Here is a 16,261-nt window from a genome sequence, read left to right as displayed (position 1 = left end):
TTTGGTTACTTTGATTAAAAATGCTCTAAGCTTAAAAAAATGAAAAGATACAGATGTGAATGGCATCATATACTTATTTTATCATGTTATAAAATCTATTGGGGAAAAAAAATTTAATTCAATTTATTTAACTTAAATTGGTAGTGGCATTCAATATTGTTCTGGTTCTGTTAAGTAACAACTAGAGTTCAAGTGCACTCGCTAAGATGCTTGGATTCTCTCAGGTGTGGAGATACTTTAATTATTATCATCGAACTTAAGGAATGATGACGCACAAAGACAAATATATGAGCACAAGTGTGAATGTTTGCTTAAGACGTTTATTCACATTTTAGACAAAACATTGTTCTGCCCTAGCATACCTATTTGTTTTCATAAAGCATCTGATCTCAAACACCAGATTTAAGAGCATGCAAAATTAACAATCTGAATACTCTGTTACTAGTGTATCAACAATTAAATATGCTTAAAGGGGGACAGTAATCTTTGCTAAAGTGCAATAACATAATGGAAGCTGCAAACACTGCTATATACTTACATGGTTTTCTTAATCAAAAGTTAATTAGTACTCTTTGAAAAGCAGTGAATGAGTGCGAGTCCCACATGTTCAAGGACTGAATGGTCTGTGTCACTCAATAAACCTCTTTTTACAAAAATAATATTACACAAGATGCAATATAAACAAGATAAAGTTGATGTTTTATGTGTTACGTTGTGAGAAAAAGCTGAAATGTTCCCTGCAATGCAGTAAAAGTACATTCCTTCCCAACCCTCGACTTATCGTGACATGGTTTGTTAGCGTGTCGAATGAAGAGGACAATATTTTAAAGCACATTCTGCAGAATGGAAAAGCACTGAAGAAACACATTACTTCTATTCTGTCAGTGGTCTAAATGCGATCTTGGCTCCTGCTTGTGATTAGGTGTTTACGTGTATTTTCGTCCTAGATGTGTGGGTTTCTTCATTTCATGGTCCAGTCTCCAGGCCCTTGTCTCTTCCCTTCAGAGTCTTAAAGTAAAGTGCCTTCAACCCCATCCTTGTCTCTTCATTCCAGCTATGCCGGGGAGTTGACGTTAAGAAATGGGTGTAGAGATTGTAATCGCGTCATATGGTTGCCCTTCCTCTAGTGAAAAAAAAACTGAAATGGAAAGAAAAGTTATTGATAAAATTAGATTCATGTAATAATGTGGTTATCTAAGGTGTGGTTTCAGATATACAGACCTGAATAGATCATGAGTGCTCCTCTGCACTGCCACTGAAGGAGCGGCTCCGGATGTGGTTCCTTAACTGCTCGATCAGCTCAGGGTTCTGCTGCTGGATCTGCTGAGCAAACTGCTGTCCTCTGGTAGAGAACGAGAGGAGAAAACTCTTCTGAGCTGCTACTGGTATACTCACTACCACAGAAATGTTTATTTTTAATAAAACAAAGTAGATGTCTTTTTCCTGCACAGATCTCTACACACTGTAGCTTAAATATTTACAATAGAGATGCAGTATGACACCAAAAAAACCTGTGTGTCTATGGTGTGAAAATACCACATCACTTTAACCCATAAAGACCCAAATGTCCACTAGCGACCAAAACCATCTACTGATGTAACTGTTACATACCTGCTGATCCACTAATCCAATCAATACATGTAAATTGGTGTAAAATGCAGTTTGTCAACTTTTCATGGTCATCAGATATGACCCATTTGGATGTTCAGAGGCTCATGTAGTCATCTTCTCCACCATTGATTCACCAGTAAAACCCATGGAGTTTGATAAATGACAGTGGATGGACACACTTCAGTTACTTCTATCTTTGCTCAAAATGTCACTTTTTCTTCAGTTTTCTCTATTTCTGATATAATAACCCTCAACTTGAATCTGTGCTTTTACAACCACCTACATGATCAGTGAATTAAATATAGGAAAATACCTAATTTTCACTGGAAAAACACAAAAGAAAGAGGGTAGTATTACAATAAATGGTGATCATAGAAAAAAAATAATTTGGGAATTGCCACAAAAGTAGCTCTGGGTCTTTATGGGTTAAATGGAAATTCTATTAATTGCTTCAAACTGTCTAGCCTACATATAAAAATGGGTTCAATGCAAACCAGATTTATCTTCATTTTATTCCCCTGTGATATCAGAATAGCACTACACAAGGGTTATATTTATATTAGTCAAACCAGCAGTTTCCAGGTAAATAAACTGTTCAATGAATTATTTATGACGTAATTAGACAATCCGTGTACTTACGCTTCGATCAAGCTGGAGATGTCTGATAGTCCGCCTACTCCTGCTGCAGGCCCCCCGACGGCATTCGACATCATTCCTGACATACTGACCACACAGTGACACAGTAACAGTACACTAAAGTATGTCCACACAAAAGCCAAGTCATTAGTATAATCAAACACAGATGACACTCACAGCTGTTGGACTTGCTGGTTCTGCATCACACTTGCGGCCTGTAAAACAGAAATCCGACAGAAACCCATCTATTTTCACACAAATGTATCAAAGGACACTACGACTGATTACATCTGTTTTACAGTGAGAAATCAATGGATTATCAGATGCTTTGGATCAGTGCTGCTACAGCTGTAAAACTCGGGTATGCTTGTAGAAGCATTCTCAGCCTGGCAAACATTCCCATGTGTCACTATTTAATGAATCAGGATTGTTGCAGCCCAGACAAGGTCCCTACAGCTAGACATTACAGCTGGTAGAATAACAAGCTACCTATCAATCACGGAACTAACAAGCAAAAATGTCTAGTCAAACCCCTGGCAGAGGTAAAATGAGAATGAGACACCTGACTTCAGGGCATGTCCGTGGCACCAAGGTTTTCTGCTGGATTTTTATGAATTCTCCACGTATTAGGAGGATACACTTACCATGCTGATGAAGGCAGGGTTGTTGATTAAGCTTGCCATATCAAAACCCAGTCCAGCAGCTATCTGTGGCACACATTTGCAGAAAGATTAGACTACACTGGAAAAAATCCAAATCTAACCAAGTGTATTTTTCTCATTTCTTGTCAAAATATCTCATCACACTTAAAATAAGACATAATCACCTAAAGAGTAACTTTTCAGTGAGATGTAAGAACTTATTTTTAGACAACAGATCTTGAAAATCTTATTTCAAGAAATCTTACCAAGATAATTTTCACTTGTTCCATTGGCAGATCTTTTTTTTTTTTTTTTGCTTAATTCAAGATTTTTTGCTTAATTCAAGCTAAAAAAATCTGCCAATGAAACAAGTGAAGATCATTTTGGTAAGATTTCTTGAAATAAGATTTTCAAGATCTATTGTCTAAAAATAAGTTCTTATATCTCACTGAAAAGTTACTCTTTAGGTGATTATGTCTTATTTTAAGTGTGATGAGATATTTTGACAAGAAATGAGAAAAATACACTTGGTAAGATTTAGACTTTTTGCAGTGTATGAGCTTTATGGGAATGCTCATTGGAAAACGCAGTTAGTTTTAACTTACCGGACTTGTTGCTTCTTTATGCTTCTGCTCGGCAATCTTCAGGTTGGATTTGTAGGTATCATTCTCCGGATCTAACACCAGAGCTTTTTTGAAGTAGGAAATTGCCTCTGGATACTTGTTCATGGCCGTTAAAGCCAAACTGGATCCACAAAGGACAGAGACGAGCATCATCATCTGACAAAACTCCATATATTCAGAAATACTACACAGGGTTTCTGCGGGTCAATAAAAAGCATTAAAAACCATTAAATAGATTTTGTGAAAATTAAGGCCTTAAATGGCATTAAAAAGCATTAAATTCGATTTCCAGAGGCATTAAAAAATTAAATCCACTTGATGGGAAAAAAAGCATTGTCATTCATGATTTATTTTGATTATATGAACATTTAATAATTTTGATCAGAAGTAGAGTGTGATGATTGACAGGCGGAACCCTTTAAATGACTACTCTTTATGGTCGATGCATGAAGTCACAACACTGGATGCTTGGAATGCAATGTGCTGTGGCGAAAGAGTGAAGGGAATATTAGCAAATGTGGGAAAAATGGGAAAATGCAAGTTTCAGCAGAAGTGATTGGAGGAAGAACTATTCAGAACCTTGTTAAAGCCTGTTGATGGCAAACTGTCATGTATATATAAAAGTATATATAAAACTGTATCTGCAGTTGGACAAGAGCATTAAATTAGATGTGCTGATACCTGCAGAAACCCTGCTACAATAAATAAATACAGTAAAATTAGCATGTAACACACCCCATCCGCCCATATGCTTTGCTGTAGGTAGGATCAATCCCAATGGCTCTCTCACAGTCGCCAGTTGCCTCTGTATAATTTCCCAGTTTACTGTGAGCTGCAGCCCTGAAAAAGCATAACACAGACTCTATTTGTATCCATCTCTGTGCCTGTTTTATTTAATTTCGTTGAGAAAATGAAAAAAGAAATGACATCGCTGCGTCTCTTCCTATGTAACTGGGCGTATGTTATACTGTTATATAAAAGACCTCAACCACTAATAAAAACCACAAGTTCAGAGTTGAGTACATGGGCACACAGGATGAAATCATGGGTTTGCTGTTGTAAGTACCTATTGCAGTAGTACACAGCGTTTCTTAGATCCAGATCGATTGCCTTTGTGTAGCACTCCACCGCACATCTGTAGTTCTCTTCCTTCATGTGATTGTTCCCTAAAAATAAAAGATTTGCTCTCAGACTGATCATGGTATTAGTCCTTTCATCAGTAGAAATGGCAAACTGGATTACATTCTTTTAAGAGTCTGTGCCACAAATAGCTTTTCCACTTAAGACTAAGACACTGCAAGAGAGAATTTCATGCATTTGGCAGTTGTTGACAATTCCTTCAATTTACTGACACTTGCTTGAACACTAAATCCATCATCAGGAACAATATCTAACAATAGGTCCTTTAAACAAGAAGAACGAGCTGCAGAGTCTCGACATGTTTTTACAGGAAGTATCTTGCAGACATTTTAGTATTTTTGACAATACTTGTAATTTTAGAGTAAATTAACCAAAGCAGTGCAACATATTCCAGTGCAACATATTCTAATTAAAATTAGTTCAAAGCAACTGTAGGAGAGATTGCAACAATAAAAATACAAATAAAATAACAACTCATCTCTCATAGTTGTCTTAGGTATTGCCATACATCAAAACACATTTAATTTCTGCACTACATATACCACTTTTTGTGTTGCTGATTACTCCTGTTTTCTATAAGATCCTCCAGGGTAAACATCAGTTAAAAAGCTCATCATATTTACAATATTGCCTAAACTGAAATGTTACAAGATACTGAGCTACAAGCCATACTACAGAAAACAGAAAAAGTATCACAGGATTAATGCAAGTTTTAACATTACCTTCATTCTTGAGTTGTTCTGCTCGTTCAATGTCTTCTGGGGATGGGGAAGTCTCTGGTATGGTTAGGTTGTCATTCTAAGAAGAGTCAAAATGTGTTTTTAACATGGAGTATGCAATTGGCTTTTCTCGTGATGGACATTTTGATTTGAAATATATTTCTTTATATGTCGTGCATTAATCCAGAAGGTGTTGCACAACCTACCTTGAGCAGGGCATTGAGAAATATTTCTGTGAGCGGCTGTGGCACAGCAAGATGGCAGTCACTGGAGCTGATCTTAAAGGTGGTTTCCAAACACTGAATAGCAACTGGAGTCAAGGACATGTTACATTTATAACGGTTTCACTGTAAATTCAGCAAGACAAGAAGTGTCCATCAACAACATACATATACACGGTCATTTCTAGGCACAGTGGATGCTTTTTTAGTTTGTATAACCTACTTATCTTTTCTAAACTGGGGTCATTAACAAAGAGTAAACAGAACATTTGATCATCAGAACTGGACAAAAGAGCTGAGACCTGAACTCTTCTAGGTGTAGGTGCACAGTGAGTCGACCTACCTTCCAGGCTTTCCTGCTCATCAGAATTCAAAGCTCCACAGTGTGTTTGATCTCGTAAGAACTGCACAATTGAGTACGCCAGGCGCTTCTCCACAGCCATTTTCACCTGGAAACTGCTCGCCACATGCAGTTATTTAGAATGAAATAGAAAACCACAGAATCAAAGCAATTATTAATTAATGCACATGTATTACTTATGTAATGTGTGACTGTAGAAATGTATTAGCCCTAGAACTATGTCACCTCTATATAGGAATTTAGAATTATTACAGTTCTGGCTAGAGTTGGGCAATATGGACAACAATGTTACAGTAAAAATATTAATGACAGTCAACATCTATAATTATCAAGACATACGTCATATGATTATCTCGGTCTTGTTTTGGTCCTGTGTTAAAGTTGAAGGAACTAGACTGTTATTTGTGCTTTTAAGCTTTGGTTTATGGTCAGATGATAAACACTAATATTGCAGAAATCTAGGGGTGGAACATTCATAAGAGTTAGAATAATACAATTTTGCTCAAGAGAGTAATTAACCCTTTCATGCATAGTGGCCCCTACAGTGGACAGCTATTCTACAGCTGTTCTCTTGTATATTCATGGTTTTATTGTTTTAGTTCCATATCAGCCAACACAGTGGACACTTATGTACCATCCCAAACACTGACATTCATATCATTATTGTAACTTTTCTGTTCTTGATAAACATGATCTGCAGTGACATGTTTGAGTTTAAATCAGTTGCTTACTGTTGTTATTAAACTACAATCAACATTTGTTTTTGTTTTTTTAAAACAAAAAGGTTTTTTTTTTTTCTTTTTTTTGCATATTATCTCAATGAAGTGAGTAGTGACTATTAGAGTATGTTAAAATGTGAGAAAACAGCAGATTAGCAGCATTAAAAATGTTTTTATTTCATAGTTTTCACACAATATATCAGTAAATACATGTTATCAAGCTGAGTGGACTGAGTGGATTTTTGGAACTCCATGAAAAATAGGTTCATAACATTTTTTCAATCACGTTGTTTTTTTTCATGCCTAAAGAGGAATAAAAACACTCAAAAAATAAATCTTGATAAAGGTTCTCATAATTCATGCATGAAAGGGTTAAAACAACTAAACACTGATTTTTTTTTTTCTTTTACTTGATCAAGTAAACAAACCAAACCCTAAAGGCAAAAAAGTTATATTGCATTAATATAAATAGTGCTAATATACAGGATATAAATAATCATTGCCACAGATCTCAAAAGGACCAATATCATGACATAATATGAGAAAATATATTATCATGCACTATCATGTCAAATTATGTCACGATAGCTCTAGTCTGGCCCTTGGGTTAGTTGTAATTAGACTGTTATTAGCTCATACGCAGCAACTGCTGGGAAGGATGCTAGGGTGGAGGCCTTTGCTTCTGCACACAGGAAAATAAAACCATTCTCCTATGAATATAACAAGCATTGATTCATTCTCAAAAGATGGCTACTGTTGCAGGTTTTTCTTGTCTTGAGCAGAGCTGATCCAAACATGTTTAAGGGACAGGTCGGGAAAAAGGCCACTGCACAGGGGGGATATGGATGCTAGACAAACATTGCCTCATATGTCCATCACGTGCATCAGCCATGGGCTGTTTTGTTCATGTATGTCCGCCTGGCTCTGCTTACTCCTCCCTCGGTGTGTGTTGACACACGTAAATGCGGTGATGCAGAAGCTGTGATGTAATACCATAACAGGAGACAGGGGGGATTTCTTGGCATTACACGAGCACTATATTAGCTAAATGCAATTAATTCAAGGTAATTCCGCATATAAAACTGATACATCTGTGTGGACTATTTTCTGGACACTGTCCTTAAAAACCGTCCGGACAACAGGCGCGTGCGTTGTGCAGGTTTTTGAGCGATGGCTAAACAATCCTATTTTTCTGTCAACGAGGCAGTAAAACAGCGACAGGAGCAGACACACGGGTCGACCTTTAATCCCTCCTAACACCGCAAAGGCAATTTCTACCTAAGGTTGTGTCAAAGGATGTTATTGAGTGTCCCCCGCCCACCTACCTGAGCTCCTCCAGCTGTCTGCTGCTACCGCGTCATGAGGACTAGTGGCGGACTGAGCGCATCTTCGGCGCCTGCGCGTCAACGGCGGAAATAAGGACCGTTTTCCTCCGCACACAATCACACATGCACCGACACCGGACCGGCGTTCAGCTGCGGAGAAAGAGCTACAGAGAGAAGGGAGTGTAGTACAAAGTGTTTTGATTTTTTTTTGGTAATGACAAACGCATGAAACCGCCGGCATGTGTGCGCTGAGAGTATGTGCCTTCCGTGCACTTTGGAGGTACGCTGTTTGGAGCTGCACTTCTTAGCATTAGCAGGGTTGTTTAATTAACATCTGCTGGTAAATGAAAGAGGCTTATGCTGCAGCCACTGCTCTAGAATGTATTAATGTTTTTAACGTGCACCTGTTAAGCGTAAAATAAAGATGTAAGAGCTGACATTTCCGGCTCCACTTTAAATGCACTGCAGTTTAAAGTCCTGGCTGTGACTTTATTTTATTTTATTTTTTACAGAGCTGACTGATAAATACTCTCCGCTTTAATAAACTTGTTTTGAAAGGCTGCCGCCCAAGTGCTATGAAACTCTACACTAGGTGGTCATGGGAAAAGGTCGCCCCTTAGCATGGAAAAAATCCAGAGCACGTTTCAAGTGTGACTTTGAAGAATTTACTGCTTACATAGGCCACCTGTTAAATTCATTCTTAATCTATGAGTAATCATAAATATAATGTGATTTTGCAGCTTGTCCAAACCTCAACAGAGAATGACCATCCAGAACAGATATGTGATATCTGCCAGAGATTACTCTCAAGCAGGGAACCAGAACACACTGAGATGGGACCTTAGTCCTGAGGACATCAAAACTAGGACAGACAACTTGATCAACCGAATAAAGAAGGTTTATGATGATGTTGGATCTCTTAACATTGAAAACATCTGTGTTGAAAACACCCTGAAGGCGTTGGCTAATGCCAAGCTGGACTATGCATGTAAGTAATAAAACTATCTTATCATAGTATCATATATATTACCAATATTAATTGCATTCACTGTATCTATTTATGTTTATTCTTGTCCTTAGCATCAAGGCACGTCCTTGATTTCCCCCAGCATGTGTCCCCCTCTAAGGAAGTCAGGACAGCAAGCACTGAAGCAGACAAAAAACTGTCTGAGTTTGATGTGGAGCTAAATATGAGAGAAGATGTTTTCAAGAGATTAACTGCCTTACAGGTACGCCTCATATCACATCCATTTATGCATTTTCACATTGCTGACAGTCTGAGGGATGTAAAGATTGATATGCACCTGCTAAAGATGATGAATGGCATAGTAATCTTCATGATAAGAACACAATACTTTGAAGATGATTGAGTCTAATGTGTGAAGATTCATCACATCATCTACACTAATGATGGATTTTTTGTTTACATTTGATCCCAGCCTGAAGACTCTGGTGTGTGTTGTGGCAGACCCAGAGGTCATCACCTTAATGGACCTCACTGTTTCATATTTAGCCTGAGAGTGAAATTTAATCTGCTCTAATCAGCAGTAGCCAAAGTCTTACATTAAAATAAACAGGGCTGATGGCTGACACATGCATTAATATATTTGGCAATAACCCCATAACAACTTGTGCTTTTCTTGTTTTTTTTGACAGGCAAAGCTCCAGGACAACCTCCCACCTGAGGAAAAGAGACTCCTGGACAGACTTGTTACATTAGGCAAGCGGAATGGATTGCATTTGTCTAAAGATATACAAGAGGTAATGCGGAATTTAAAGTGATCAACAAAACTAATGGCATTTAGTTTTAAAGTCACATCTGAATTACATCAGAATTACTAAATAAATATGTTCATTTCTGAAATAATCACAACTGAAAACACAGGCCTGTTTTAAGATCAGACTTTACTGATCCCACCATGGGGAAATTTCACAGTTGACAACAGAAACATACAACACACAAGAGCAAAGAAAATGACTAGTAGAAAAAAACCATAACTGAGAGGTGAAATATACAAGAAAATGAGAAATTTGGTATTTATATAAATAGAGAATTAGAATTAAACATTATTGAAATTTAAATAGTATTTAGATATTTACATTGTGATTGCACACGGTGTGATTGGGGGGGATTACTGTGAACTGTTATAAAGTCTTATATGAATGGAAGAAAAAAGTTACAGTTGTGTTTTAAAAGTTGATTGTGAGGATACACTTTTATTTACCTTAGTGCTTCAAGTGCCAAAAATGCATTAAAATAAAACAGAAAATCTTAATGATGTTCCTTCATGCCTTAGTAAAACTTTTCTTTCCTCCCAAGGAAATAAAAAGAACCTCCAAATTGATAGCTGAACTCTCCATTGAGTTCAACAAGAATCTGAATGAGGACAACACTTCTCTTGTATTTACCGAACGTGAACTAGGTAAGCTCAGTCTCATAAAACTGACTCTTATGTCTAGAGTTGGTTTTCACACTGTTACCACTGCATATTTGTGTAAAGGTGGGCTTGCAGAAACGTATCTCAATGGTCTGGAGAAAACTGCGGATGGACACTACATAGTGACACTTGCATATCCCCATTACTATCCCCTGATGAAGAGGTGTCACATTCCTGAGACCAGGAGGAAGATGGAAACTGCTTTCCATAGCAGATGTAAAGAGGTAAAAGTATCGCACACTTTCCTGATATTTTTGTCACAATTTCTGTGCCCCACAGTTTATGTAATATGTGGAGAAAAGAGCACAAGTATTTAAAGAAATATCTTCTATTTCTAGCATGTACTTACTGAACTTCATACATTGCTGATCTGCATATTTTGCTCCTCTACTTATTTTTCAGGTTAACACTGCAATCCTTGAGCAGTTAATACAGCTGAGGGCAAAGGTTGCAGACTTACTTGGTTACAATAGCCACTCCAACTATGTACTGGAGGTTAACATGGCCAAGAATGCAAGCAATGTGTCTGACTTTCTAGGTATGAACTCTTCACACCTTCGGCACATGCACGTGTGCTTCACGCATATATTCTGTTTGTGTCATTGCACATTAAAACTTGGGGCATCTAGCATCTTTTGATGTTGCAAAAGGAACCTTATGGGGCAGGCAGCTGAGTACCGAGTCAAGCTAACAGGTGAAATGTAACACTAACTGAATGTATTGAATGTGAAACTGCATGCCTCTTGCATGTAGCAGAACGGAATGATTTATGGCTCACGAAGGCACATGGCACACATGGCCATATACATTATATTTCTAAGTGGAAAGGGGCTACTGGTTATTACTTGTATGTGTTGTATTTAAAATCTGTGAAAAGATGTAAATAGACTAAGACGGATTTACAGCAAAAAATATATTTAATAATTGAAGTCATGATTTATTGTGTGTGAAAAGGCAGGAGGGCATACTCAAGGGCTTTGAAATAAGATATAAAGAAAATATAATTAGATCAGGGTTGAAACAACATACTGTATAGTAGTAACTGTGGTTGTAAAGACTTTTATTTCTCACCTTGCACTTTACAGATAAATTCTATGAGACTCTGAAGCCGGTCGGGACCAAGGAGAGAAAATACATTCTTGCGCTCAAGAAGAGAGAGTGTTTAATGAGGGGCTACAATTATGACGGACAGATCAACGCCTGGGATTTGCCCTACTACATGAATCAAGTGGAGCAGTTCAAGTTTGCGGTGAACAAGGACAAACTAATTGAGTATTTCCCACTTGATGTGGTGACAGAAGGACTGCTTGGCATTTACCAGGAGCTGCTGGGTCTCACATTCACAGAGATGGAGCATGCACACGTGTGGCACGAAGATGTCAAGATCTTTTCAGCCCGGGACACTGAAACGGAGGAAGAGATAGGACAGTTCTATCTGGACTTGCATCCCAGGTAAAAAATATGTCATAAATGATATCATGAAACCCTCGCATGTATGACACTTCCCATAAGAAAGTGACGAAGCATGAATTTAAGTGGGTAGTGATGAAAGCTTGTGATCTGTGGTATGCATATCGTGCATTTGAATTTCTATGTGACATGTACTGAACAATCTGTCTTCCACCAGAGAAGGGAAGTATGGGCATGCTGCCTGCTTTGGGCTCCAGCCTGGGTGCAGAGGCCCTGATGGAAAACGCAGGCTTCCAGTGGCAGCTATGGTGGCTAACTTTACCAAGCCCAGAAAAGGCTGGCCCTCTCTCCTCCAGCACCATGAAGTGGAAACATACTTTCATGAGTTTGGTCACGTAATGCACGAGCTGTGTTCCAAGGTAGACCATTGTTAGTTTTATTGTATTCGTTTATTGTATGAGTTGTATCAGCAGTGGAGAGAAGTAACTTTTTCTGTGTTTGTATCAGACCACTTTTTCAGAATTTAGTGGAACCTTGGTCGAGATTGACTTTGTGGAGGTGCCGTCTCAGATGCTTGAAAACTGGGTCTGGGAGAAGGAACCTCTTAGGAGAATGTCTCGCCACTACAAGGATGGCAGCCCGATCCCTGATAATCTGCTGGACAAGCTCATTTCTTCCAGAGTAGCCAATACTGGTCAGACTCTGAAGTTTGTTTAAAAAAATCCTCTACAGTGTCTATGCACAGATCTTTGTCAGGAAATTTTTTTCATTTTTCCCTCCTTTTTCTAGGTTTGATGAATCTGCGTCAGATAGTTCTCAGTAAAGTAGATCAGTCACTCCACAACAGCGACAGTGCAAATACAGCAGAGGTTTTTGCACAGCACTGCCAAGACATCCTGGGTATTCCTGCCACGCCAGGTCAGTTTAACATAAGAAACAGTGCTATCAGAAATATACGTGATATAAATGTATATTTACTGGAATATCAGTTTTAACATGTTGTAACTGAAAATTTTATGTTATTTCTGTTTCTTATTTGCGGACATAGAAAGACTAGGTTGTTTGGTTCTAAATATTTAATATCATAGGCTTTTGATACTTGTGTGTAGTGTATAAAATCAGATTTGTAACAAAAATATTTTTAATATAATACAGATTTTCTTTTTTCTTTTTTTTTTTTTTTTGTCTACAGGCACCAACATGACTGCTAGTTTTGGCCACCTGGCTGGAGGATATGATGGCCAGTACTATAGCTATCTGTGGAGTGAAGTCTACTCCATGGACATATTCTCCAGTCGTTTTAAGAAAGAAGGCATAATGAATCCAAAGGTGGGTCTAATAAGATATGACGCATCATTTGTAGGGATTTTTTATTGTTTGCAGAAAATGTCTTCAGCCTATGTGTGCCATAACACAGGTTGGCAGAGAGTACAGAAGGGTTATTTTGGAAGCTGGAGGCTCTGTGGATGGAATGGACATGCTGAAGACCTTTCTTGGACGTGCCCCTTGTCAGGAAGCTTTTTTCCAGTGCAAGGGACTAATGAAGTCTCAGGAAACAAAAACAGTGTAATTTAATGTAGAAACAGTAGTCCTTTTAATCCAAAGGTACATTTCCAATGGTCTGAGTACAGGGTCACTTCACCTTTGAGTGAGTTATAACTTTTTACTGTGATTTTCAAATGTAATGTAAAGTAAAGGTTCCTCATGGACAGTACAAATGTATGCAAGTATTGTTTACACTAAAAATGACAATCATGTGCCTAAAGAGTTCTAAGTGATGTAGAATTTATAAAGACTACCTTAAAATATGTGTTAGTAATTTTTATATTGTTTGTATCCACAATAGAAAATGTCTCCTTTTATGTTCTTGAAAAGAAATGTATTTAGACATGTCCTGGACATGCATTAGACCCAGTTTCTAACTACAAATAGGTGAAAATGTGCAAACCACTGAGCTTTATGTGATCTAAACTAAAATTCCAGTTAGTAAACTAGAAAAGCTCTCAGAGAGCGCAAACCTCCGCCAAGGCAGATCAGTCACACACACACCCCCATCACCACCAAAGTTTAATCATTTGTTCCTTGTGCCAGTATCAACATTTCTCAATTTTCATCTAAATCCGTCCAGAACTTTTTAAGTTATCTTGCACACAGACAGACAAACCAACGCCGGCAAAAACATAACCTCCTTGGCGGAGATAATTATGGTAATGGCATAAATGATATCATGAAACCCTCGCATGTATAACAGTTCCTGTAAGAAAGTGAAGAAGCACAAATTGAAGCAGGTAGTCTATGTCTGCAAATAACATAAAATTTTCAATACCGACATATTAAAACTGATATTCCAGTAGAATAAAAAGCCAGTTAGGACATTATGGTAAGGGCCCATACATTGTCTTATAATTATATGCACTCTTTCAAATACAAATACTACTAATAATGACTTGGTATCTGTGACGTGTGTCCAGATTCCAATGTTTTGAGAACATTCTTGAAGTTCTCTATAATTGGCACCAGATGGCGCTAAAGGATGACAAATACCGGTATACAGCTCAGACATGCCACAAGAAATATTAATTTAATCACTGATAATATTGTCATAGCTTTTTTTTCTTTCTTTTTTCCTTCTTGGATTAAAATAGGAGGTAAATAAACAGTAGAAACTTACATTCGATTGTGATGTAAGATGAATCGGCTGTAATAAATATCCCAATGTATAAACAGATGCAATAAAATATGTTCTGTTTATTATTATTTTCTTTACTGTCCTTTTTTTTTTTTTTTTTTTTTAATTGAGAAAAGGGAAAATAAATGGGTGTGATGGTTAGAGGGAGTGTTTGTGAGAGCTGAGTTGGGTCGGGTCTAGGTAGTGAAAGCATCACCACCACCTCAGCCCGACTTGTGGAGGACAGCCTACCAGTGCATGTAGGCACAGAGGTCGAAGACAAGGAACTCACCGCCGCATATTGTCGCTACACAGCATCCATGTAGCTCCTTTCGACTGTGTCAAAGCTTTACAAATAGTCAAACGAAAGGAAATTATGAGTGTAAACATCTGGGTGCGGCATACTTTAGAGGAAAAGGGTTCTCTCTGGCGGAGGTCGTGCGCATTTTTGCCTTTTGTATTTCCTTGCTGAATGTCGAGGACATTTTGGATTTTTTAAAAATGTGTCATTAATTCTTGCCATTTGAAGACCGTTTTACTCTTGTCTTCACCTTCGATTAGTTTGTTCAAATAATACCTGGAGGATAAAACACTCTTCGGTGGGAGAACAACCCGGGACGACAACGTTTATCAACTTGAGGACGGCTTGCTGAGGAGAATGCGCGTACTGGGCCAGCTTCGACTTGCTCTTTAAGTGGGCAATATTAGCTAGCTGCTAACACTAGCTAAACCTATTTGAACTGCCGTTAAACAAAACTTTAGCGCTTGCCAATGCTCTCTCGTGGCAAACTACTTGGACAGTAGCATCCTGCTCAAAACCTGGACGTCAATACATGAGACGGGTGACTCAACGATATATTTGGTAAGTCTTTGTTTGCGCAAGTTAGTGTTTGTGTCAGTGGGGCCCCTTTACAGGATGCTAGCATTAGCCGCAGCTTAGCGTTAACTGCGATGAGATCCTGTTGTGACTTGAGTCTTGGCATCAGTTCAGTTAAAAGTACCTGTGAAATACTTGATAAAGCACTTTCTGGACGCTGCCAGGGATAGTTCTGTCTCTGTACACGAATACATTAACGGGATTTAGAGTGGAATAAGGGGTTTAAAGCAGCTGTCTGTAACGTTATTTTCGGCAGGTTTCATATCTGCAACGCACCGCAATACCTCGTGTCTTCACAGAACACTTGAACACATAACAGTGCATCCACAATATCGCTTTTACAAGTTGTTTGTGCTGTATCGCCATTCATACAGGCATGTATTTCATTAGGTGTACAGCTGCACCACAACAGCAGCTGCAGTCACATCTTTTGTTGCGGAGCACCTTCAGCTCGTCGACGGCCGAGGGGATTACTTCGCTTTATGCTCCAGTATATCGGCGTTTTCATTTTCTCACTACTTCGCTAATCAGATTACCTTCCACACTTAAACTAGAGAGTATTTTTAATCTTGTTAAGATTGGAGATAGATGCGGGGCTAATCGGTGGTTTTTAATTGGGGATTTTAACCAGGTCTGTTTGTTTTTATTAAGCTCATATTTCTGGTTAGTGCTGGCAGCTGACACCCGGAAAAATCTAGGAAAATGAAGATAATTAGGTTAAAAGAAAAAATAGCTGCAAGACTGTAATATTTGTTTTACGTCTGTGAGTGTCTTGTGGTTTTAATACACGAATCAAACAGTGTTATGCATGTAGATGTACCTGCATAAACCAATACCATGTATATATCTGATGTAATAGTGGATGTCCAGTT

The 16,261-nt window shown here is 38.2% G+C and overlaps 3 protein-coding genes across 4 annotated transcripts in view; 2 read left to right on the top strand and 1 right to left on the bottom strand.

The window, feature by feature from the left end:
- Window positions 1-300: 300 nt before the first annotated feature.
- Window positions 301-8,114, bottom strand: sgtb (small glutamine rich tetratricopeptide repeat co-chaperone beta). 2 transcript variants are annotated; one of them, XM_030150296.1, is made up of 12 exons: window positions 7,997-8,114; window positions 5,935-6,047; window positions 5,577-5,680; window positions 5,374-5,449; window positions 4,578-4,677; window positions 4,247-4,351; window positions 3,494-3,632; window positions 2,892-2,954; window positions 2,425-2,462; window positions 2,251-2,334; window positions 1,218-1,342; window positions 301-1,138 (listed from the first exon to the last, which is right to left on the bottom strand). In XM_030150296.1, exons 2-11 carry the CDS (start codon window positions 6,032-6,034, stop codon window positions 1,231-1,233), a joined length of 921 nt encoding a protein of 306 aa, XP_030006156.1. In that variant the 5' UTR covers window positions 6,035-6,047; window positions 7,997-8,114; the 3' UTR covers window positions 301-1,138; window positions 1,218-1,230. The 2 variants fall into 2 exon arrangements, with proteins under 2 accessions (XP_030006156.1, XP_030006155.1); XM_030150295.1 differs by having other exon boundaries at window positions 1,222-1,342.
- On the top strand, window positions 8,111-13,832 carry nln (neurolysin (metallopeptidase M3 family)). Its single transcript, XM_030150292.1, has 13 exons — window positions 8,111-8,276; window positions 8,737-8,984; window positions 9,077-9,225; window positions 9,653-9,757; window positions 10,317-10,419; window positions 10,498-10,658; window positions 10,837-10,972; window positions 11,520-11,886; window positions 12,062-12,263; window positions 12,352-12,538; window positions 12,634-12,762; window positions 13,037-13,173; window positions 13,262-13,832. Exons 1-13 carry the CDS (start codon window positions 8,236-8,238, stop codon window positions 13,412-13,414), a joined length of 2,118 nt encoding a protein of 705 aa, XP_030006152.1. The 5' UTR covers window positions 8,111-8,235; the 3' UTR covers window positions 13,415-13,832.
- Window positions 13,833-14,720: 888 nt separating this feature from the next.
- erbin (erbb2 interacting protein) overlaps window positions 14,721-16,261 on the top strand; it is a 48,192-nt gene continuing 46,651 nt past the window's right edge. The window contains 1 exon segment of the mRNA XM_030150291.1: window positions 14,721-15,374. The gene's annotated coding sequence lies outside the window, so the exon portion shown is untranslated.

This window comes from Sphaeramia orbicularis, chromosome 12 (assembly GCF_902148855.1).
Source record: "Sphaeramia orbicularis chromosome 12, fSphaOr1.1, whole genome shotgun sequence".
Taxonomy (NCBI): Eukaryota; Metazoa; Chordata; class Actinopteri; order Kurtiformes; family Apogonidae; genus Sphaeramia; species Sphaeramia orbicularis.
This window is presented reverse-complemented; position numbering and strand designations above follow the sequence as displayed.